A 26,030-nucleotide genomic window follows, 5' to 3' on the forward strand; every position below is an offset into this window, starting at 1 on the left:
GTGGAACCCCGACTTATGAATACCCCATTTAACGAAAAATTCAAGTTACGAAGGCACTTAACGGCAATATTTCTTCCCGTGTTACGGCAAAATGCCCACGTAACAAAATCCGCTGGCTCTGATTGGCTGAGCCCAGAATGCCCAGAATGCCTTCCGAATCATGTGACAGCCCATTGGCTTTCATACTTGCACTTCGCTGTTCCACTTGAACGACATATTGTTGTTGCAGTTAGCAATTAGCATATAGCCTATCGTTCACTCAAAAGGCGCGATGGGTGCTTCGACTTACGAAAATGTTCGACTTACGAAAGACCCTCGGGAACAAATTAATTTCATAAGTCGGGGTTCCACTGTACTAGCAACTAATTCATGATAACAGTGCAATTAATATCAAAGCAAGCCTGACTGATTTTGTATTGTTAAGGCTAATACTGACACCAGTATTTAGTGATCATAAATATATCAAAATTAGTCATGGATTACTTGTTTATGCTGTTTATGCTGTTTGTGGCATTGCAACAGTGTGCTGCCAAAAGAGTGCCCTCTGGTGGACACACTATGGAACATTAACATTCATAGGATGGTTGAAGGGTGTTTCTCTGCTCTCTTCTTTACTTTTTAAAAATTTCACTTACTGGCTGTTACAAATGTTATATCGATATATTAGCAAACAGCTAATGTTGGCAGATATATCAGTGGAACTGATATTCCGATAACCAATAACCAGTTGGGCTCTCTTACTTCTAAAGTTATTCTCCCGAAAAGCTCTAAGGTAACAACATCTGAAGTATGGCTAAACTGCAGCACACATCTCAATCAAAGCAGCTATAATTATAATAATGTATGACTTATTTAAATTGAATCTCCATTACAGTTATGAAAAGATAAATCAGGCTTCAAGGCTGGAGCATGGTTATCTGTAATAATAATAAAAATGGATTGCATTTATATAGCGCTTTTTTGAGACCCTCAAAGCGCTTTACAATTCCACTATTCATTCACTCTCACATTCACACACTGGTGGAGGCAAACCACAGTTGTAGCCACAGCTGCTCTGGGGCAGACTGACAGGGCCCCTCTGGCCATCACCAGTAAGCGGTAGGTGAAGTGTCTTGCCCAAGCACACAATTACCAGAACAGACAGAGCTGGGGATCGAACTGGCAACCTTCCGGTTACAAGACGAGCTTCCCAACCCCCTGAACCACAGTAGCCACGAGTGCCAGTTGCAAGCTTGGGGTGGGGTGCATCAGGAATGAGGTCACATCCGCTGTGGAGAAAGATGGCAGCGTAACATCACAGTCAATGACTCGCATTTTGGGGCCCAACCTCTAGAGGCCACTCGGGGAACTGCAGTTTTTGCTACCCTCGCAATGGTTTGCTGCTTCTTGGCGAAATTAACATCAGTATCTCTGACATGTTTAAGAAAACCACTGAGAGTAAAAGTGGATGAAAAGTCCGGCCAAGTTGTCCAAAAAAACATGCCTCACTGTGTACGAGTCCATGTGTGCAGTGATATGTGTGTGTGTCTCCGATGACAGGCGCTCTTAGTGACTTACAGTATGTGTATCTGTGTGTTATGAGAGCGTATGGGAGATGGAGGGGGGGGGGGGGGGGGGGGGGGGGGTAAACCCTTCTAAATATGCATCTTAATGGCTGCTCTGTTCCCACCATTCACATTCACACAAGTGATGGAGAGAGAGCGTGGGGGCGAGAGGAGCGGCGGACGTGGAGAAGTGGTGCTGTGTGTTTTCAAGTGGCCAGCCAAGACAGGGACAGAAAGGACAGAATGGTGTAAGCAAACGTCAACAGGAGACGAGCTATGAGAGGAGTCGCCATACCTGACTCCTTCAACCGTGACCCCATTCCATATTGACACACACTCACACACATACACAGGCCTCAGCAGCAGTAGTATTGAGGAGCAAGAGTGGAGAACTACCCTCCTCAGGCAGTGGCTGTTTGTCGCTAAATGAAGGCCAGCATTCTTTGGTTTCCTAGGGAGCTGGGTGCCTGCCAGTCCCCCGGCCACTGAGTGCCATTTTATTAAGAACAAAATGGAGCCCCTATGAAAGGAGCCCAGCACTGAGCCTGCACAGGTCTCACTGAGCTAAGCCTCGGCATAAACAAACACCACCTTAAAGAGACAGGCTTGCAGAAAATAAGGGACGGCAGGGCCCCTCAAGAGGCCCTCTAAGAGACAGAAACAGCTGTGGGAGTGGCAGAGGCCATTATTGATAACCAGGAATCCCCTTAGAGAGACAAGGTGAAGGGTGGAAGAACGGAAGAGGGCTATGGGAAAAAGCCTGTTAGGATTTGAGGGAACTCAATTGTTTTAGGAGAGTACCAGTGATTCAGTAAGTTTCAGTTCCAGAGAACATCCACACCTGCCAACCAAGAGCACTAATCTGGGGTAGCAGTAGGTACAGGCTCACCAGAGCTGGTACAAGGGTCACAATTTGGTATTAAAAGCATAAATCCGTAAATCCAACCTGCCTTTTGTACCATTGCAACTGGTTTGTTGACATAAGGCATGTTCAATCCACGGGTTTCTGCTTTTAAAGCCAAGGAACTATTACCATGCATAAAAAAATAAAGAAATATAAACTGCCCTGTCAAACTACACAGAACCAAGGATCTTTTTTTGGGATCCCTCCACTGCTCCTCGCCCTCCCTTCAAATGATACACGACATATTTCACTTGTCGAGGACATATTTGTTTAAGATTAGTGCAGATGTATACGGGTCATCCCAAATATCCAATTCATCACGCAACCAGGAGGGGTCAGTAACAGAGTTTATATTCAGGCTCACTATCTATATATGTGTGTGTAAGTGAAGGTGAGAGTGTGTTTAAATGTGAGAGTGAGGGGAAAGCAGAACTTCCTTTCTGCAGTACGTGTGTGCAGATTTTTTTTCTTAGAAAAACAGCTGATATAATTCTTTGACTTTACTGGTTACTGTAAACCAGCGGTCCCCAACCCCCGGGCCTCGGACCGGTACCGGTCCGTGAGTCGTTTGGTACAGGGCCATGAGAGTTGAGGCTCAGGTGTGAAATGTATCGTTTTCAGGGTTTTTATCGGTTTTCAGCGTTATATTGTTATCGTTTTTATCGTTTACTCGGTTTTCCTTGGTCTTTTCACGTGTGTTATGAATAAATTTTCTTTTTTTCGGTACCGGTACTAGTTTTATTTTGTTGTATTTATCCGCGACACCTTAAAGGCCGGTCCATGAAAATATTGTCGGGCATAAACCGGTTCGTAGCGCAAAAAAGGTTGGGGACCGCTGCTGTAAACCATACCGTGCCACTTTTAAGAATCTTTTGTGCATCACATTAACACATTTCTGCGTTTTTGTTCTTGACATTTCACACTGTTTTGTTCTCATTGTGAGTAAAATAAAGTAGACTTTAACATAGAAACACTGAGTGCAAAGACTCAGGTCAAGACTCAAAGACTAGGTGGGTTAGGAGGTAAAACACACGTTTTCAACACTAAGGTCAGCAGCTCCAACTGCTGGTCCCAACCTTGGCAGGCAGCAACTTTTTGTGTGGTTTTTTTGTCAACCGAACTTGACAACTCAATCTATCATCCTTCATTCTGAGACGCAGTTTAAGGCAAACACTCGAGAAAAACTGATGCGATGTGATGACACGAGCCAAAACACAGAGTTCAAGGAGAACATTTCGAGAGGAGAATGTGAGACTGTGAGAGTTTAAGCTGCTTTATGGTTTTCTGCATCGGTCCTGTGCACAGTACTGCAGACTGTGCTTTACATGTTGTAGCTGTGTACACTGAAAAAATTGAAAGATTTCTGGTTTGAAACTTTAGATTTCACTTTAACTAAAATTAAAAATGACTTGCTGTGGAAAACAATTTGTCCTTAAATAAAGCTGTACAAATCTGAGAAAGGCGATGGTGTCACGTGACTGTGTGACGTCACTGACATCGCTCGCCATAACAGTGAAGTTTACCCCACCTGTCACCCCAAGGCACTTGGTGCCCCCCCTCCCGTCCCTGAATTGGATAAGCGAAGGAAGTCGGAGGAATGGATGGACGGATGGATTATTTCCCTTCACAGTGCACTCTGCTGTCACACCCTTTCCTGTTAAGGTGTATTTTCTTTAACCGATTCTTACCATTTTACCCACGCAGCGCACCTTTTATTGGAGAAATGAAAGCATTCTGTGCAAAATCCTTCATATCTAGCTAGCCAAATACACCAGGGGAAAAAATGTGATACAGTAAAGTTCAATTTAGCTTGCCCACAGTTGCTGAGTATCTGCAAACCACTTTGCAACCCTCATGCACCCCAGTCCCTCAACAAGAAGAACTGTCCAGATGAATTCTATGTCTGTATTTTCCCAAACATTTTTGAATGCCACCAATGAATACCTACATACGCAAAAAGAAACGTGTTCCCAGGGATCTGCAGATCAGCGCTTCCCCTCCTGTTTCTCAATCACAGACACACGATAAAAACACACACACAAAGTATGATGGGACCAGAGCCAACATCTGTCTTTGATATTATTTAACTAACCGCTTATTGTGAGAGCCCACCAGCACCACGGATGGCGTCTAGCGCTGTGTGTGTGTTAATCTATGAATGCACTCCGGTGTCCATTCAGATGCTTTGGCAGGCCCGGCGTCGTTTTGTTACATCGTTTAAGGGCCGAGCCGCACGCATGTGTGCGTACGCTGGTGCGTTCGCTCGGTATGTGTGTCGGCATTTCTGAGAATGTGACTGCATACCAGTGCGCAATGTGTGTTTCCACAGACATGTGAGAACAGTGTGAGTGTGTGCGGTGGCGATCCCCCTCCACAGCGAAAGCCGCAGCCTCAAACCACATCAGAGAGTGTGTGGGAGACAGAATGACAAGGCCAGGAACCAGCCAGCGTCTGCCTGAAGCCACACACAGGCACACACACACACACATACACTCGCACTTACACATCAACTTATTGACACATACTGTCCCTTACGCGCTCTATTTCGCCGCCTAACACACACACACACACACATGCACGCAAACACATTTAACACCAACCGTCATTAGACCACAAGTCCTATCCAGTGGTCACCGTTTAGGCCAAGGATGCAATAGAGGGAGATGTTTATGTTTGCATACTCATAGGCGGGCATTAACAGAGCGGAGAGGAAAATAGGCCATCTACCGTAAATTTGTTTTTGTTTTCATCAGTGTGCGGGTTAAATAAAAATATCTGATTTACAGCCATCTCGCCGGGCAGAGAAATAAAAAGCAAAGACGCAATAAACAGGAAAAACAAACAGAACACAGAGAACACAGATATGCATATTCTTACATGCGCATATTACGCAGGCAAAATATGCAGCCGTTCATATTCATGAACACCCCGACAAGCACATACCAGCAGAAGACAGGCGTGCTATGATGGTACTCGCCGTCTTTTCCCTTTTTCTTTCTTTTTTTTTTATTTTTACAAACACAAACACGTTGCCGTTGCCAGCCAATGGCCATTCGTGCAATTTCTCACGCTGACACAAGCACACGCACACACATAGACACACACACACAGGGACAAAGATGTGGCGCAAGTGTAGGTCATCCATGGGTGAGTGAAAGCTAGAAGCGGTGTTTTTCCTTGCGGTGGACACACATCAATTTCAAGGAAATTGCTCGCCCCATTATTGGAAAGTGTTACCGGAATGTCAATTAAGGGGGAAGTTTTTAACCTCGCACCACACAAATAAACAGTGCGCCCCGCTCCCCCTTATTAAAGGCGGTGTCAGTGCAGACAGAGAGTCTGGACGGGGGCAGAGGGGAGGGAAGGAGGAGATGAAGGGAGCGAGGGAGGCCCAGAGAAAGGGAGACGAGGAGACAGGAGATTTTTTTTTTGGTGCTCTCAAAGAAATGCTTTTGGCCCCGCTTTTGTGCCGGAGGGCCCTAGACCCTGAGAACCACTCAAAACCTGGGTTCTGGCCCTGGCTCAGGCCCACTTAAGGTTGACCTCATCAGGCAGGGATCAGCTTGACAGGTGGTTGGCTCTCGGTAGGTGCAACTGCGGCAGACCAATAAAAAGGAGGGGTCAAGGCGAGGAAAGAGCAGGTCACAGAGACACAGATGGAAAAGAGAGTCAGAGGGGAAGAAGGCAAAAATAAGACAAGTGTGATATAAGTGATAGGTGCGGAAAAGGAGCGACAGAGGGAAGAAGACCGATGTCAGTTATTAAGGAGGTCAGATGAGATGGAATATGCAAAGGAGGAGCGGCGGGAGGGGTGGAGGTGAAGGGGTAGTTTGTTTTGTGCAGGATTATTTGAAAAATACAGTGGGCACAGTGCAAATAAACATTGCGGGGGGAAGAGGAAGACACAGGCAAAATTGTTGCAAACACATACAGAAAATTAGCTGACCATTAGAAACAACTTCAAACAAGACATTTAAAAGCAGCAAGAGAGCCAATACGACCATACTGAGAGTCAGGCTAGAGTAGATGTGGTAGATTACCTTATAGGGTCGGGCAATTAGGCGATTATAACAGCTACGAGCGGCTGGTTGTGTCCACAGCCAGTTGTTGTGTCCACTGGGGTTCTTTTTAACTTGTAAAATGCAATCGCTGAACAGGACTCGAGGTCGTACCACCTTTTTTTATCTTTTTGAGTTTAATTACGAGAGCTGGAGAGCTGTACACAGACGCTGACAGAGGAATGTGTGATGGCAGGCACTGTATGGTGAAAGGTTTCTTGCAGAGCAGCGAACCAGTTTAGAAGTTTGTGTGTTTGACAAATTTCTGAGCTGATTAGCTATCTTGATGCATGTCATCCTCGCCCATGCATATGCATACATATATATTAGTTCCTGTAGGGGCTGCCAGGCATCCTTCATGTGTTTGCTTTATTTAAGTCTGTCCATTCTCCGCCTATAACAAAACACTAGTGCAAACACTAGTTTTTCACAACGGCCAGCTAGAAAACATAAGACAGCCCTATGACCTGTGTATAGGAAAGATAGATCGACACAGCAGCACATCTCTTATACGCTGATTTCATGGTCCTCACATGACCTGCTCAAATAGTACCCAAATAGTACACGCTCTTAATGCCCAAAGCATATGAAGAGTACTGACTGACTTTTGAGAATAATCTAGAAAGACAAGGCAGAGACCCGGTCGACTTCAAAACAGGTATCCTCGATTGATGCTGAACAAAGCCTCCCAAGCTGGGTGGAGTGCGCTCAGATGGCTCCAGGGGGTCTAAGTCTGCAAGCTCGCAGGCATGTGAAATGCCTTCACACAGCCAGTGTGTGGGCCTCTGTTTGGAAAAGGGTTTGCCAAGAGCCCCATCACCATAACAGATGAACAGCTGCTGAGAGGCTGCGTGTTCCATATAGCCCTGTGAGAACACACGCCCCCCCCCAAAAAAAAAAAAAAAAAAAACCTGATGCAATTTCTCTTCTCGCTCTGAATGGAAAAGGTATTGAACGAGAGGGCACGACTGCAGAACTACTCGTATCCTGCAGTAATAATAAACAACTTGGGTGGGAGCGGGCATAATCTCTTGACTTATGTTTTACCATCCAGTAAGCACGGCTACACGTTTGGGGAGTCAGAAAATGTTTAAATGTCAAGCTGAGTGAGGGGGAAATCCAAAAAACTTCCCAGAGCACAGTGTCCATGGTTATAATATTTTACACAATGTAAGCATGGAAGTGTTGGAATAAAAATATACAGAGCATATAGTATTTAATGCTGTGCATGGTAGGCTAAGGGGGATTTTAAGGGGAAAATCTCACAGTGTAAAATGTTTAAGGAGAACATAATCAAGTGGTAGTAAGTTAGGAGGTGATCAAGACCACACCCCATTCCCTGCATCCAGGTCATTGATACCTACTGGCAACTGGAGAGTCAGACCACAGGTTAACCTGATGCAGAGGTAAAGGCTGGGCAACATCACGCCACCATCCTGCTGTAGGGCTGCGGGAGGTTGGAGGTTGGGGATTAAGGAAAGACACAAAATTCAGTGTCTGTTTCTGCAGCGGTGAAGGCCGGGGAAAACAGAACAAGAGATTTCAAATCTGGTAAGTACAATGCCTAAAATACAGCCAGTGGTTAGGATGTTTGATAGCTTAGAGGGTTTAAATAGGCGCATGGGAGAAAGGAAGGGAAAAAAATGGGGGGGAAAAAAACAAAGGAGATTATCATACATCATCATTAGTGAACTACAGACTCCACAGTAATCCGCTGCAAGAGCTCCGATGTCAATAAGGAACCGAAACCCCGGGCCTGAGTGCAAAAAGAACCAAAGAGAGATGGAGATGGGGATGAGAGAGGTTCTTTACACAGATATTTCACCAAAAAGAAGTCCGGCATATTCAAAAAACAGGATGTTTTTTGAATATGTTTGTAGGTAAAACAGCCATACTGTGGTTCTGATCTTTGGCCATGCTCAAGCGCATGAAAGTGGTTGAGAAACACCAGGAAAGAGCAACAGTTGATGCTGTAAAGAGGAGAGTATGCCTGAGTGTGCACAGGCATCTGAGTAATTGCGTATGAGTGTGTACCAAAATAAAAAAAAACAAGTGTAACCAAGCAGACTACGAATGTTCCAGACTCCAGCCACTAATGCAGGTAATTAAAAATGATGTGTTCAAATCAGTTTACATTAAGAGACACTCCACAAAACCCATTTTGCTGCGGCTGCCGTTGTTTGTTTGCAGTCATTAATCGTTTTACTGCTTTAACCCGTCCCACATCTGCATTGCGGGGGAGAGTGACAGGAAAGACGGAGGGTGAGAGAGGCTCGCCGTGCACGCACAAGCTCATGAGCCAGACAGTCGCTTTGTGGGGCTCGGCTCGGTGAGACACCGGTAAGCGTCCCTGATTGTCAAATCGGCGCTCAGCGCGGGAATGCTGAGCACACAAAAACAGCACTGTTTCATTGACACAAAGTAGCCAAGAGCTTGGCTTCTCCTTCCCCCTTTCTGCCTGCTGCTGTGCATTCCAATAAAAGTCTCCATAGATAATGAATGCTAGTAGACTGTCCGCAGCCAAAGCTTGGCTCCGATGGCAGTCCACTGTGGTGTCTGTGTGTTAGTCATCTCAGGATGAATGAGTCACCAGAGAGAAACCTCAAGCACCACCCAGGTAACAGTTCAGTCACACAGGCAGTGAACACAGCAGGGAGATGAAGGAGCGAGAGCCTGTCAGGCAGGAACTCTATTCTGTGGGATCGTGCTGCCACCTTGTGGTCTCCAGAAGAATGAACACAGAAGGCAGAAGCACAGAGACACAAACAGTGGGGAATGTTATCAATGAGACTAGTATTAAATAGAGCAGTGTGCAAAAACTGTTGAGCTACACCTCGTTTCTGTATATTCTGCAAGGAAAATGGGAAATAGGTGCACTGATTTATTAAAACGTGCAAATTTACACTGTATGCATGCAGTATATAAGGCAAAAATAATTCTAACACGCTTGAACATCAATATTTGGTATGACCACCTTTATTATTACAGAGCCTAAAATCTCTTATGTAACCTTTTTTGTCATTTCTTTAAGTAGTCTTCAGGAATAGGTCTCCAGGCTTCTTGAAGGACATTCAAAGCTCTTGTTTGAATATCGACTGGCTTTTGTTTTGTTCTCTGTCAAGATGATCCCACACTGCTTCAGTAAGGTGTGCGTCCAGGTTCTGGGGAGGCCAATCCATGACTGACAGTGTCACATTGTGTGTTTGGGATCATTGTCGTGCTGAAAAATGACACCAGTGCCAGTCAGATGCTTTCCAGACCGTATTTCATGGTGAATCAAATCTAATGACACTTTTCTGTGTTCATAATTCCATTGATTTTAAGAGGATTCCCAAAACCACAGACCCCAAACCATGACAGAGCCTCCTTACACACAGCTATAGATCCTCACTGTTATACTTCTCTCCTCACACCCTCTGTACATACTGAGAATGTGTAATTTGGCATACGTGGGGGACACACACAGGACTGGAGATCCTTTAAATAATCTTTAAAGAGACAAGACAAGCTCTCGTGTGCTTTACGGCTAGCTGATACAAGATAAACTTGAAGAGAGCACCAAAGACCAGAGAATAAGATGAAAGAGCATCTCATGATAGATCTTACAGGCAGGTTCTCAAAGTGAAAGAAAAGTGAAGGTGTTTTCACCCAGCACTTTATCTTTTCGTGCCCTCACCGTTATACAGCTGGTTGAGTTTTCATATTGGCAATTTGGGATCAAGAGCAGGCTAATCATGAAGAAAAATCTACACTGCACCAGAATCTCTGATCAAAGACAGCAGAGTATGAAATCGTGGCCTAAACCACGATAACAGAACCAAGCCTGCAAAATGTGATGAAAAACCTCCCAACAAGCAAACACGACAAACCAATCTGGATGTGCAGAAGCTGGATTATCTAATGTATATGTAACAATAATTAATGGTGCATATAGAGCTGCAGTTTGGTATAGAGGCAGGCATAAAAGAAAATCAGGGGGTGATTTACCAAGTTACAAGTTCCTGGGGTCCAAATTAAAACTATACATCAAGACAGTTTAAAACAATATTAACATTACTCAGGACAACAATGACGATCAGCACTGAGTTAACTTCCACAGGTGCTGCTTTAGTGAACCTGTGTGATTTTATCTGTTTATCAGAGGGCCCAACCTCTGCACACAGCAGTTTATAATAATTGTTTATGAATATTAGAGCAAAACAGGGCAAAAAAAAGAAAAATGAGAATTAGCTCCCATAACCACTTCTTCCCCTGCCTCCATGTTGGCCACGCCATCAGACTAATTACCCCAGTAATTACTGTGTTAACATTATAAAGGGCCTTGAGGCTGCACTCCTCTATCCTATTTCAACTGAAGTTAGTCAGCCAGAGGAAATTATGAAGCTCTCAAAGTGCTGCTGCTGTCCTTTTTAACTCCGTCATCTCTGGCTTTAGGTGATGTTGGCACAGTGAATACAAAAAAATGACATTACTGCAATCATGCTCACAACATGACTTCCCAGGCTGAGACTCTTACCTAGTTTTGTACTGGGTTTTACTCATTACCAGTGATCTATCATTGTGAAATGCCTGGCCCATGCCTTAACCAATGTTCAAAAAACAATTTTGTCAGTGTCTGAAGCCTAATCTGGGGTTTTTATTTGGTTCTTGCTGTTATTTATTCCTCCTTTTGTGCCAGAGAACAAAGAAATCTCATCCTACATATTTATGAATCTGGATCCCAGATATAAAGACAGCAAAACAGACGGGACACGGATAAACATCGGCCTCTGCCACCGGTGAATGCCAGCTTGTTTGCCAACAGGCCAGTGGCAATTAACAAGGTGCTTACACACTGCTCTATGAATTAAAAATTAACAAAGCTGAGTATCTATGTTATCCTGGCAACTTCATGTGGTACCAGAACATGATAAAATCCCATGCAGACGATTTGTCGAATCATTACCATAATCACAGTGATGCACTGATTTCTTCAAGGTCACATTTTACCTCTTGTTTAACTCTGGCCTATCATGACGCTGCTGATTTTTCTCAAATATAGTGATGGATTCTCTTAAAGTAGCTCTTAAATCTGTATATGTCACTGAGACTAAACAGCAGGTACACAACTCTGGCCCCACCTGCTGTTCAAACCTTCTGTTTGCACAGGGCAGCAAATCAGAAAAAAGTTGCCCAAAACGGAGGGTGGCTTTAATCTAGAGGCCCTAAAACGGCTTGTTTCACACAGAAATGTGGGGCTACATCAATGCCCAGTCAGAAAAACAATGACCCATGAATAATGCAAAGCTGCTTTAACAGAGTCCAAAGAATACAAATAAGGAGCTGGAAATGAGCAGAACTGGTCCACTTTAAGCACTGAAAGCCTGACTGATAAAACACTTTATGTAATAAAGTAAAAACAATAAAGAATCAATTAAATGCTTGAAGAATAAAAGCTGTGAACTCTGAGGCTGAGTAGCCACAAACAAACAAACAAAAACACACAGTGTTGCCCCTCAGCCTCCTAGCAGACGCTTCTGTGCTATGAATTTGAATTTGAGGTGACAACTTTCTTAAGTTAGATTTTCAGAAACCTTGCCCTAACCCTACCTGCACCTATGGTCTGAATTTGAAAATCCTACCTCACTTGCTTCTCAAGTTATTGTGTTCAAAAACGTGGGTCTTTAGGCCGCCGCCTGCCTGCCCACAAACCCAGCAGGTGGACAACAACATCAGCCTTTTACAGCTGAGGGGTAAACACTCAAGGTAGTTATTAAAACAAACTAGCCCTAAAATAAAGTAAATTCTGGAATTCTCAGGAAATTGTTACCATCAATAGGTGCTCGTTCCTGCCCTCTAGTGGACAAGAATCCCACAGACCTACGTCAAATCAGTAATGAGAAAAAAAAATGCGTTTGCTGGATTTACGCCTAACAAAAGCATCCAGTGTGATCTACTTTGAGATCACTGAGGTACACAAGCCATCTTAGGATACATCAGATGGTGGCTTAGCAATGAAAACAAATGGAAAGCTCCATGAGCCACGTGAAAAGAACACAGTCCATCCAAACAGAGTTGTTTTATTTTTTGTCTGTAGCGTAAACTTGTCTCAGACAGATGGGGAATAAAGTAAACTGCTGTTGAGCACGGAGAGTTTCAAACTGTGAAGATGCTTCTGTCCTCGCTCGCTAATTCCAAACACAACTAGGAAGGCTCATTCTTATTATGAAGACAATATATTCTGTGTTCCCGGATTCACCAATCGCCACAAGTGTTTTGTGAGCAGACAGTCAGTCAGGGTATACACCAAGAGTTGAATAAATGTAAATCAGCTGCTTCGTAGACCCCCCGCACTCATCAGGTGTAAACAGGCTGACTTACAAATAGATAACGTGGAGAAGCAGACGTCACAGAAACACTTGTGGTCTTCATCTAAGCCTCGCCAGTGGCCTTTAAATGTCTGATTTTTCAGAGTATTTCTCATGTGTGTTAAGTGTGTTTTTATGAGCGATTATGTGCGAGCACACTCTGTGCCCGTTTCCTGATAACATAAAGGAGCTTAGCCGCAGGCGGCGATATCAAGTTTCTCAAACCAATCCAGGCGACCCAGAGCCTTTGACCAAAGCAGCATGCTGAATATAATTCGCCTTATTCAACAGTCTAGATACCACTGAGATTCCTGCCAGTACAGTATCAGGACTCCTGCCACTATGCGAGGAGCACATCCACGTACGTGATTTGGTTGAAATCTCTCTCGTGGTGTTTCCTGTGGGTTTCCGGTGAATATGGAAATGATGAAAAACAATTATTTGCGTTCCCTGTGCTTTTTTTGTGTGTGTAATTTTTAATATATTTATTTAATAGAGAATCTATGTGAGTCACCAGAGGATGTGTCAGACCAAAGTGCAGCGAATACGCACGAACATCCCATTATGTAGTTACAGCCATTCAATCAACAGAAATGATACGATCTGTACTTTGATTATGTGGTTAGTCAGCCTCTTAGCTTGCTGTCAGTAGGCTTTGAGTGCATTTGCACGTCAGCCACACATTTAAATAAATAAAGGACACAGAGGCACATACATGCATACATATTTACACTGCATAGCCAGCATGCCAAGAGATGAAATTACAGCAGATAGAAACAATAACTGCTGAGAGGCACACTGCTGTCATACAATTTGCAATCCCTTTGTAATATTACTGTAATATTACTCTTGTACACTGCAAACAGTCCAACTACATCATCTGTGGTTTGCATATGGCTTAAACTGACACCCCCCCCCCCCCCCCCCCCCCAAAAAAAAAAAAAACAGGCTTAAAAGTTGTTTTTCTACACAAAACCACAAAAACTGTGCAGCTGTTACCTAATGTACACAGCCTTATGTACTGACATAAGGCATTTTTCTAACAGGCTTGAAAGTCAAGGCTGTTTTACCTCTTTGCACTGAAACCGCTCTGACCAAAGTGTTTAATGACATATGTCTGAATACAGACAGTGGAAAAATGTCAGTCTTAGTTTTACTGGATCTCAGTGCAGCATTTGATACAGTTGACCACAACATATTACTCAAACGACTGGAGAACTGGACAGGTCTTTCAGGAACTGTACTAAACTGGTTCAAAACATACTTAGAAAACAGGAAATACTTTGTATCAATAGGTAACTTCACATCTGAGCAGACAAGTATCACATGTGGAGTTCCCCAAGGTTCCATCTTGGGACCTCTTCTGTTTAACATTTACATGCTCCCACTGGCACAGATTATAAAGAACAACAAAATAAACTACCATAGCTATGCAGATGACACACAAATATATATCACAATGTCACCAGGAGACCGAGGCCCTGTACAGGCTCTTGGTAAATGCATTGAGGAAATTAATGACTGGTTGTGCCACAATTTTCTCCAGCTAAACAAAAACAAAACTGAGGTAATAGTCTTTGGCGCCAAAGAAAAACGATTACAGGTCACCAGAGAACTTCAGTCTATACACCTAAAAACCACAAACCAGGCGAGAAATTTGGGTGTAGTGATGGATGCAGACCTAAACTTAGAAAAACACATTAAGACAATAACAAAATCAGCTTACTATCACCTCAAGAATATATCAAGGATAAAAGATCTGATGTCCCAACAGGACCTGGAAAAACTAGTCCATGCATTCATCTTTAGTAGGCTTGATTACTGTAACAGCATCTTTACAGGTCTACCTAAAAAATCCGTCAGACAACTACAGCTCATTCAGAACTCTGCTGCTCGAGTCCTCACTAAGACCAAAAAAGTGGACCACATCAGTCCAGCTCTGAGGTCTTTACACTGGCTGCCTGTCCGTCAGAGGATAGACTTTAAAGTTCTGATGCTGGTCTATAAAGCTCTGAATGGTTTAGGACCAAAATACATCAGTGACCTCCTGACCCAGTATGAACCTTCCAGATCCCTCAGGTCATCTGGATCCGGTCTTTTATCAGTTCCCAGAGTCAGAACCAGACACGGAGAAGCCGCATTCAGCTTTTATGCTCCTTATATCTGGAACAAACTCCCAGAAAGCCTCCGATCAGCTGAAACACTCAGTTTATTTAAATCCAGGTTGAAGACTCACCTGTTCTCAGCTGCATTTGAATAAAGCACCAAATCCGCACTCAAAACTTACATTTTAACTACTGATTTTATCTACTGTTCTGATTTTATCTGTTTTGATTTTATATACTGTTTTGTTTGTTTGTTTGTTTGTTAATTAGTTAGTTTGTTTGCTTGTTTTAATCAATTTTAAATCATGCTTTTTATTTGTTTTTGTTTCTAATGTCTCTGTAAAGCACTTTGAATCACCTTGTTGTTGAATTGTGCTATACAAATAAACTTGCCTTGCCTTGCCTTGCCTTGCCTTTCTTGACCTCCTACAAACATTTTGACTCATCACTCCATAAGACCTGAGTTTCATCCCAGTTCTTGTGTAATTTTACGTACCTCCGCCTTTTCTCCCTCTTGACAGCCACTCTTCCACTGAGAACATTTCTGATGACGCTTCAGGGCAACAGCTAATAGCTCTTTGGCAAACACCTATTTAGTGCTAACATACTATTTTATACCTCTCTTACTGTGGTGTTTTTCATAAATTCAGTTAATGAAATGGGAAAAAATCTTGTGTTTTGCAACAAGTTTCTTAATACATAATACTCATATACTCATATTTGCAAATGATGGTAGACTGAATCATTCATCACTGTAAAGTCAGATTACTCATGATTTAGCTGGTCACTCTCCCCCGGGCTCTCTCAGCAGAGTGTCTGCAAAGAAGTGGAGAGAGATGCATCTGTGCAGCTTTGCTCCTCCAACTTTGCCACATAGCGTGCTGTAAGAAAGGTGACAGCTAAGTGAGGGCGTTATACAACTGTGGGAAACTCTGGATTTTATATATGCAGAACTGCAGAGTTTCTTGACTGTGTAGCTCAACAAGTAAAAGTTGACAAAAGTGCGAGGTGTTTTTGGTATCCCGGTGAGCGAGACACATTTTCCCTCACAAGTATACAGCTTGTAACAATATAACGAAAGGTCAATAGGGGTCGTAAAAGCCACGAGCTGCTTCTGTTGTGGGTAGAGTACGTGATTACTGGTGTTTCAGTCTAAAATACAAAACAGCTTCACTGTGATAGCTGCTGCTGAACGGATAGCACTGCCTGTTGACCTTGAAGACCCCGAAGACAGGCCTTCACAGAGTGTGACAGTTTAAAGGGAGATGGCATTGATATCGTTACAACAGGTAATTAACTCGGACCATAATGTAGAGTTTGGCAGCCTTACAAACACGAGTTACTTTCTCTCCTTCTGTTCTCTTACTCCTACCTGAAAAGCTTTAGTCTTTTCTTTTTTGCTACAATAACTATAATTCCATATTTAGTCCAAAGAATGAAAAACACTGAAACATTTTTCCTTTAAACACCTAATCCGCCTCCATTAGTATCTCCGAAAGATACTGTAGATTATTTCTAACATGCGTGCCAGCAGGCAGGCCTTCTGCTGTGTGGGCCGACTTGCGCTAATATTAAGGCATTGTTTCTCTGCTGTGTCACAGTCAACCTCCATAGCACAACACTAAATGCTGCAGAACAACAGCTGTTTGCATGAGGCAGCAGGCTGAGGCGCAGTTGTTTTTGTCACTGCAATTTTCGCGTCGCTCTGGAGAGCATACAAGCGTTGAGCAACAACGCACGGCTCTGAATGTATTATCTGTGCATCCGCAAACGAAAAAGAAAAGACTGAGTGATACAGAGAGAAGACAACATATTTAAAGCAGGTATGATGCAGTAGTAGTAGTAGTAGTAAAGTACATTTGACATTTCCTCAATTACAGTGTACTAGAAGACAATACAACGTGAACTCTCACCCCAAAACACCCGCGGCAGGTCATCAGATCCAGTGCTGTTCCCATTTCTAGTAAAGATGGCCAACTGTTTAAATGTGATGGAAGTTAATAAAATGAACTTCTTCCCTTCTATTTTCAGCCCGACTATTGTGACCACGAACTGATCTGACACCAAACTGCTGATTGGCTCAAGTGTATGACAGGAAAATAAAAAATGGGTAATCCCATTTAAAGTTCGGTTAAGCATATTCTTGTGATCCACATCCAGCAGTATGCCAGAGAAAAAACACCCCACACACACCTTAAATTCTCCCACCGAGCTATCCACTAACCTGTCCTGGTCTCCTGTTGCGCCTGTGACACCCGAGAATCAATTACAACGCTTCGGCTGGTAATGAGGTCTCCAATTACCTGATCCACAGGCTAACGGACAATATACAGGTCTTTAATCTTTCATGCGCCTTAAACAAGCCCGCTGCACTCGTCTGGCAGCATTTTCCCCCAAAGATCTGACGCAACCAACACTGTTACATGCAGCTTACGGAATTAAGCTCAAATCAAAACATTATTTTAATCAGCAAGTGGGGTAATTCTACTTTACTAATTAGATAAAATGAAAGGGACCAGGGCCCGGTAATTTTGGAAGCTTGAAATTAGCCAGCAGCTTTGGGTTTCCTAAGCTGACCACTTGATGGATGTCATTTTAATTGCCTAAGCTCCAAAACTGGAGTAGCTACAGTCCCACAGTCCTCCCTATATATATATAAAATAGACTTTATTTATTTTTACCTATTGTTTCAACTTTAACAGAATAAACTTTAGTACATATGCAAGACTAAAGTAAAATAGGTAGCATGTCAGCTAAATTCATTGTGTTTTGCAGTATTTCCATTTTTTAGCTGCACTGTGGTGCAGTAGTTAGCTTTCTGTTTACATTTTTAATGTTCTCTGCAAGTGCTTGGCTTCTTCCAAAACTCATGCAATTAAAGGGGTTAATTCTTAATTGCCCATAGGTGTGAATGTGAGTGTGAATAGTTGTCTGTCTCCCTGTGTTGGACCTGCGACAGACTGGTGACCTGTCCAGGGCGTAACTCGCGTCTCACCCTAAAGTCGCTGGGTTAGGCCCCAGCCTGCCTGTGACCCTGAATCGGATAAGCAGAAGAGAACGGATGGATGGATGAATGGATGGATTTTGCACCATTTTGCACCTTATGCTGTATTCTCAGGACTGTCAGCCCTAGATTTTTTCCTTGCACTCTCCTCTTTATCAGCTTTGATCACCAAAGTTTCTCTTGCTCATTATCTTTCATGTATCAGGACAACAAAGCTTTAAAGCGATAACTTGTTTTTTGGGGGTTGTTTTTATCATCACATGTTAACAGTCGCCTTCCCTCAGGGTGACGAGCAGGATTTATTTGGTAAAGTTGAAAATAGCCACAGAGTCACAAGCACACAGCTGTATAAATTAATTACAGATAAGGGAAGAGCGAGTGAGACGAGCTGTCTTCATTTGGGAGCTGCTGTGAATGTCTGCATGAAGCTGCACTCACAGCAAGTGAGAAAGCTTAAGTCATGCTCTGCCGAACGGCCATATGTTCTGTGGCCGGAAAAACCTTTAATCCTAAGTGCCTATTTAAATGAGCCGGCTTTGAGATGTGTGAAAAAAGGGGATGAAGGAAACAACGCCATGATGATACAGGATTTAGCTGGACACGGCTGGGTGGGACCGAATCAAATAACAGGAAGTGAAGGAATCAAACTTACAAACTTTCTCTTTAGCTTTCCCTTCCCACGGTTCTGTTTGCCCTCGACCGCAGTCACTGCGCCGAAGTCGGAGCCCATGTCTAGGTGCTCATCGGCTGACATGCTCTTGCGCAGGTAAGCAGCCCGCGCCTGGAAATGGGAGAACGGCGACTGGGAGCGTGGACGGGCCTCGGTGCAGCCGCTATTCTCTGTCTCATGGTCACCTTCCATGTCATCCTCCAAACGCCAAAGCTCCCCTGGATGAAGACAAAAAGACAAATTGAAAGACAAATTGTCTTTAATTTGTCTTAACTGAAGACAAATAAAGACATCACAGTGGCATTACATGAAGGTAACAATAAGAAGACAGGAGAAGAAAGGAGAAAAAAGACAGGAGAATAAATGAGAGCAGGACCGACTGGACCGTGCGCAATTACTGGAAACTCACTCTACAAATTCTGAGCTATCATCACTGATTGCTTCCATAAAACATGTCTAGAAAGTAATTTAGCTTCCTTTATAGGTAAAATACTTTATAACCGCAGCATTATTCTCACCATGCCTCCTGAACAGCGTGATTATGATTTCATATGCTGGACAGAGAGGGCGTTTTTCTCCAAAGCGCTGACATGATGTCTGAGTTCTCACAGTCACACCACAGAGATGGATGAGTGCTGTCAGAAACTGCCTCAGCGACACTAATCAGAGACGACTTCCATCGCTCTGCATTTGACGGACGTCAGACGTCTTGTCGCATCCCGTCTGCGGCGTCTGACCAACGGCATTCAAAAAAAACCACGCAGCCGTATGCTGAGTAAGCAAAATCAGCCGTCTTCATCGAGGTATTAACAACGACAGCAGTGAAACGTTCTCATGATTCAAATATCATCTCAACGGGGCTTAAATTATAGTAGGAAAATGAGCACACAGTGTACTTCCCAGCCCCCAATGAATCAAGTATAAGGTTAAGAAGGTCAAAGTCTCAGACATTTCTCTGCTGTAAATACTTTATTTTAACATCAGATAATTGAGTGCAGTCAGGACCACTGGAGTTAAAACCAGAAAAAAACTGTTATTTATATGTTTACCAGTCTATTTGGCTGTAATGCATTTATATGGCTCTGTTCTGGAGAGCAAAATGTGCCTCCCCGCTCTTCCAAGTGCACCTCTCCTCACATCCATGTGCATATGTGGAAAGCTGGAAAGGTGCAGAGAGCAGCAACAAGAGCCCATCAGGGAACCAAACAGGCATTAATGATGACAGACATGACAGAGCAGAGAGGCTGCAGTGCAAAAACTCCCTTTTTCAGACAGGAGCATTCCTAAATCTGTTTATGTGATATCGTTACCTCATATTACACCATTTCACTCTTTAGTTGGGTTTCTTTAATGCAAATTTTACTGATTTTCTTTATTGCAGGATTGTGTCGTAGGATTGCATTTGGTTTTTACTGTTTCTTTTATTATTTATGTGGATGATTTCTTGAGAGCCTGTCTGTAAACCAAAGGTTTCCCAGCAGGGACGATAAATAAAGAAATGAGAAATGAGGTGGCAAGCCACTAAAATATTTTATATAGGCTTTCCTGTCAGGTTCATTAATGAACCTGACAGGAAATGATCTCCAGAGTGTGAAATATAACCTGTGTATCAGTTCCACAGTCTGAGCCGCAGCCGCGCCAAATAATAAAAGCAACAAAATGACTGAGCCTCGTCCCTAATACAGGATGTTGCTTAAATCCACAAACCGAATGCAGCTGGATTATTAAACAACTTGGATTTTTAGAAAAAGTTGTCTGCATACCGAGACATAAACAGAGGTAGAGAGAGAGAGAAAGAGGGAGGCAGCATCATGGTCGATGACAGTGGTCGCTAGGCAACAAGCAGCCACGTGAGACCAAACTCTCTCTCAATTTGATATTTTCAACAGAGCAGGAGCCGTGGAAGAAAAAAAATAGGCAAAGAGACAGACACCAACACGCCATCAGACCCAGATAATTAGTCTAGATGTAAAAGGACATAAGATGGAAGCACTTGGACTAAATCAACCAATCACTGACAGAGAGCTGAGTTATTAGACGTAGTAAAGGGGAAGACTTATCGGATCAGAGCAGCGAGGGCTCGGGATTCACTCGATGCTACTCGGCCAAAGTGGGTTAGTGATGACATTCACATAGTTCAAACTGCAGCCAAAATAGGACAGAGAAATGTAACGAGAGGGAGGAAAAGGGAAGCAGGGATACTGGAAGTCTCTTTCAGAGACAATGGATTCACTTCTGCCATGCTCACTTTATTCACTTTAGTCATGAATTTTAACAAATAAGCTCTCTTATTGTATTAATTGTAGTTTATTACTGAACCTAAACATCTAAGTAACTTTAATACATTTATTTAAAAAAACACTTTCATACCACCATAGATGGAAGTGGCGATATTATTCTTATTTAAAGTTCCATATTTGTATTCTTGGACCACACTAGAGTAGCTTTTACATGATTCACAGATTGAGATAATCCTCACACAGGCCCTCCGTTCACTCTTTCTGAAACAGGACATTTAATCTCTGTCACTCTTCCTGTTGCTACCAGTGTAGGAAAATCTTAACTCTCTATATATTAAGTATATTTAATAGTTCACTTATAATATAAATAGTAAAAAAACATCAGTAGGTTAAAGCAGTATATGCTGTACACAGTTTTTACGTGAAAAACCATGAAGTTAAAAATAGAGCAACAGACTGCAAGCAGACCAGCAATGAACTGGTCTCACACAGGAGCTGGTGTTAACTAAAGTTGTCGCCTCACTTTAGTCATCCGCAAAGTGTGCAGAAAGTGTTTTGCAGTATTTTGATGTGAATTATTTTGAACACAATGTGAATTTCTCATTTTTAATAATCACGGTCAAATCCAGTTTATCGTGACAACACCAGTTTCTTGTATGTACAAGGTTTTTACAGATGGGTGGGTCTGCCGTACTCGCAACTAAGGCTATGTGCCTGACATGACCATAATAATCATATCAGTTCTCAATGACATCACACAGAGCCAAAAGTAGAAAACAGCCGTCCGATTATTTTAGTATATTCACCTATGGTATCAATTAGAAACTCCTACATTGGCTCGTTCTCGAGTTATCCCATTAAGTTGCAATATATTTGACCTCTCAGGGCCACCGTAGAATAGTCTGGCCTCAACGAAGTGGCTCGCAGGAGGTGAGAAGCATGGAAATGCTGATGTTATCACTGACAGAACCTTGTTCAGTATTTTCTTCTACACCATAACAAATATCATTCGCACAGCTTTCTATGAAATATCATGATATAATTTTGAGCCTAGATTTCAAATAGTAGGTCCACCTTAACATAAATCAACCTCAGAAACGTTTACTTTCAGGTTGCTTGATCTTATTATTTATAATTTTCTTTACACATGTATCATGTGAGGTCCCATTCGCATTGATTGAAATTTGTACCAGCACTGACTGCAGAGCCGGGAGACAGCGAAAGAAGACAGAAGCCAATCAAGAAAGAGGCAAAATAAAGCCCTTGCTGTATCAGCATCTCGTCCCCTCTAAGCCCTCTCACGCACTCTGAAATGCGCCGCTCCACAATGACCTTCACGGGGAAGAGAACGAAAATATCAGATATCTTGTGGATGAGATTTTTTTTTTCATTACAACGTGAGCAGCTGTTTTAGCTCATTTCAAAGTTTTTACCACCTATGTTGCTGCCTGCGTCTCTGCCAATCCAGTGGGACTGAGTGACTTCAAGAGGAACCTGTTTTTTTCTTATTTTATTTAGGTCTTCCTCTCTGATGCTGGCTGCGTCTTATTTGGAGTTATATACTTCTTGCCGTTTCAGGAAGAGCTCCTGTGCAGATTTCTCTTGTATTAAACATCACAAGCGAGAATGATAACCCGGTATTTTCTGCCTTAATCCAACATTTGAAATGTGCCAAAAGTCATCTCTTCTCTCAGAGCTCCATGCTGTCAAGCTGAGTGACATCAGTCAGCAGTGATAGTGAAAGTGTATGTCTATCAATACGTGTGAGTGAGGAGACAAGCGTTAGGATGTCTAGCTCGATGTCTAGCCTTGATCTTTAGCTTTGAGCTCTGGTTTGATGGTGCTTGGCTTGTTCAGGGTTGAAGGGAAGATTAGTTTCCAAATCAGGCACTTTGAAAAAGTATCTGAGCTGCTTGAAGAAATTAGAAATGCATTGCCTAAATAGCACAAGCACAGATTTCATAAGAAATGTTTTAAATTGGCCACAATGTTTAGTTTTTGTCTTAACAGATAATCAAAGGTTTGCATTAATTCACTCGCATTAAATCGAAATTTCCCCGATTCATTTCTCTCCTGCCTTCAGTTTCAGATGTCTGCTATTGTGGTGTTTCTATAGAAGAGCTCTTTTTGATCTATACAAATCAAAGCCCAACTGTGAGGGGCTTTCTTTCACATAAAATCCCTGCCACCTATAAATGTTTTCATCCTCAAAAAAAGCCCTCATTTGTCTTTAAGATGAAAGCCTTCGCTGTCAGCGGGCTTACACTGTCAGAATTCTCCATGACAGTTTCCCCTCTCCTGGGAGGGAGCGGCGTTTGATTCCTACACAAGAGGAGGAGAGAGGAGAGAAAAACAGTGAAAGGATATACACTGTTTTCTCTTGTACATGCAGCTGCTGAGACAGATGGCTGCCAAGTGAAGCATAAGACAGGATATCACAGAACCAATGCAGGTGTGGCATTTGAACAGAAATAAGAAGACTTTAGCTTAAGCTTTTACTGCCCTTTAAACTCTTGTATTGCCGCCACAAGATCATTTTCAAATAACTAACCCTTTGAGTTGTGCTCAGGCCAGAGACTGACATTTCATGATGAAAAATGAAAGACAGCGCAAAGTTCACCAAGAAAAAAAGAGCATTTCTAGGTTAAACCCAAGTGGCAAATTTCATACAGGGTGCCTTTACACTTGCTGAGTATCTGCAAGCTGCTTTGCAACCCACCTGCGCCACACTTCCTCCTTTTCATGCTGTTTCTTACTTTATCCATGCCCAGTCTGTTTTGAGTAGGGGTCTTGCTGCTGCTGGTTTCCCCACCTCCATCTTTCCATAGATACACCATAGACAGGTGGAGAGGTCCTACCACAGCGTCAATTTTCCCTCAAATTACTGCAGATTGAAATTATAATCATCTTTTTCAAACAAAAGTGGTCATGGCTTGACCACAAAGTGGTTAATTGCATCACTTTGATTCTAACAAGTCGCTTGATATTGTTTCTCCAAACGCTGTTAGCTGAAAAAAAAAATAAGCTAGCTTTGTGGTGCTAGCTTCCAATTTCGTCTTTACCTGCAGGTGGCAAAGTGCAGGCCTTTGAGTGGCTGGTGGCAACTGGAGGACTCTTCATGCGCGGAGGACTTCCGCCAATGAGATCAGAGTGGTGGACCCTGGAGACCGTTGGAGACTGGGGGATGCTGGGGAGGGTACGTGACTTAGCCAGTATGGGTCTCTGTAGCTTCCTTTCCAGCGACCTGCAAAGACAGCATAAATGGTCAATTGCACGGATCGTTACAATATCGCAGCCAAATCCAACATCAGCACTAACACTGACTCAGGCACATACTGGTAGACAAATACAACTTACTGTTAATGAGCAACGAAAGCATCTTTGCCAATCAATAGCTAAATTGCTTCCACCTCAGTATAATCAACCCGAAGGTCATTTGAAACACTAGAACAGTAGATCAATAGTGGACTGAACACTGTCCAATTGGACGCAAATCAATGGCTACAATCACAAGATCGGCTTAACAAATTGGTGACAAGCACACATCCAGGCTTACTTGTGTCTTTTTTATGTTAATATTTTCTCACAGGAGACTGCGTTCCTTGTGCTCTCACAGCCGTGCTGCGTTAGACTGCAACAGATGACTGATATTACATACAAATCCTCTCTGAAACATTTGTGTCTCATTTATAATAGAGACTAAGAATCTGAAAACAACAAACTCGGTACTGACTCAGTGCATTGAGTCCACCTCCAACGCCACTTCCGATCAGATTGATGTGCTGAGATTTAATGAAACGTGGCCGGCATAGCAGACATCAGCCTGGTGGAGCTGGAAGACATCTGACCTCCAGACTTCAGCGTGACAAGCCTGAGTACTAAACACATGATCCCCAGCTGAAAATGAGTTGAAGACATGCAAGCTGAATTCTCAGAGGCTGATTTGTCCTGAAAGCTTCAGGGGTAAGTTTTTATCTGTGATTAAATGTGTGTTTTGTTTTAATATATACACAAATGTATATATATATATATATATATATATATATATATATATATTATCTCATATCATAAAATATGAGATAACTGTTTCATTTTGAGCATTTTGAAGATGGAACAAGACAATTACTTGCAGATTTGGACAACAAAACAAGCTGTTAAATTTCATAAGCCGGCATAATGGCGTGTCATTACACCAGCATATGCCTTAGAGAGCAAGTGTGCCTGCATGCAAATTTCAAACCTCTCTGTCTTTTTGGGTGTTTTTCATTTTTCCTCTCTCATTTGCCGTCTAGTCCTGTTTGTTTCATTGAGATTTGTCAGCCCTGCAACACAGATTACGTTCCAAAAACTAACAACAGTTCCACATTTTATTATGTGGAACTGTTGTTGACTATTAGAATTGCAGTTTTGCAATTATTTATAAGGTCTGAGGCAGAAATGAACTTTACTAATTTGCTGGGAAATAAACACGAGAGTTAAATGTTGCAGTACTGTGCAAAAGTCTCGAGTGACTCCTCATCCTTTTGTATTTTGCTCCCAAAGAGCCAGACTTTTATTGTCATTTTTTAAGTGTTCTTGAGCCATAGTTCTCCAGGCCTTGTACCTGACCATTTTCTGAGGAATCTATTTTTTGTTTGTTAATACTTGCCTATGAATAATTCAAACATTAATAAGGCACCTAACTCAAGGGCTGAGCCAATATTGTGTCTACACATAACAGACACCTTGGCAAAAAAAAAAAACATCTAAAAATATATCTTCAGGCACTTTGTTACTAGCAGCCTGTGCAAAAACACATTATTTATTCCCATTATTTAGTTGAATCTATGAAAAGATATGAAAAGAAAAGAAAAGTTTGGCAGGTATTAAATATTTTTGCACCAACAAGGACATCAAACTGCCATATTTCAGTATGTTGCACACTGTGTCCTTAAAACAACTGAAGAAACCAAAACCATGTAATACCATCTGAAAAGCATCTGATTCACAACAACTTTTTTCAGCATGGCAGCAATCCTAAACACGCTGACAATACAATAAAAACATATCTGCTTAGAAAAACACAATGCAACACAATCAGTCATGGATTGGCCTCCCCAGACCCCAAACTCATCATTATTGAAGAAGAGCTTGCAATGTCCTTCCTGAAGACTACTTA

At 42.6% G+C, this 26,030-nt stretch overlaps 1 protein-coding gene across 2 annotated transcripts in view; it reads right to left on the reverse strand.

The window, feature by feature from the left end:
- The window catches only part of ankfn1b (ankyrin repeat and fibronectin type III domain containing 1b), a 161,466-nt gene that overhangs the window by 100,625 nt on the left and 34,811 nt on the right, over positions 1-26,030 (reverse strand). For both annotated transcript variants that reach the window (XM_006808024.3, XM_006808023.2), the window contains 2 exons: positions 23,935-24,116; positions 18,615-18,850 (listed from right to left, as the gene is read on the reverse strand). In XM_006808024.3, coding sequence (XP_006808087.1) covers positions 18,615-18,850; positions 23,935-24,116 — 418 coding nt within the window. The remainder of the gene's footprint in view (positions 1-18,614; positions 18,851-23,934; positions 24,117-26,030) is intronic.

The sequence above is a fragment of the Neolamprologus brichardi genome, chromosome 8 (assembly GCF_056152115.1).
Source record: "Neolamprologus brichardi isolate AB-2024 chromosome 8, ASM5615211v1, whole genome shotgun sequence".
NCBI classification, from domain to species: Eukaryota; Metazoa; Chordata; class Actinopteri; order Cichliformes; family Cichlidae; genus Neolamprologus; species Neolamprologus brichardi.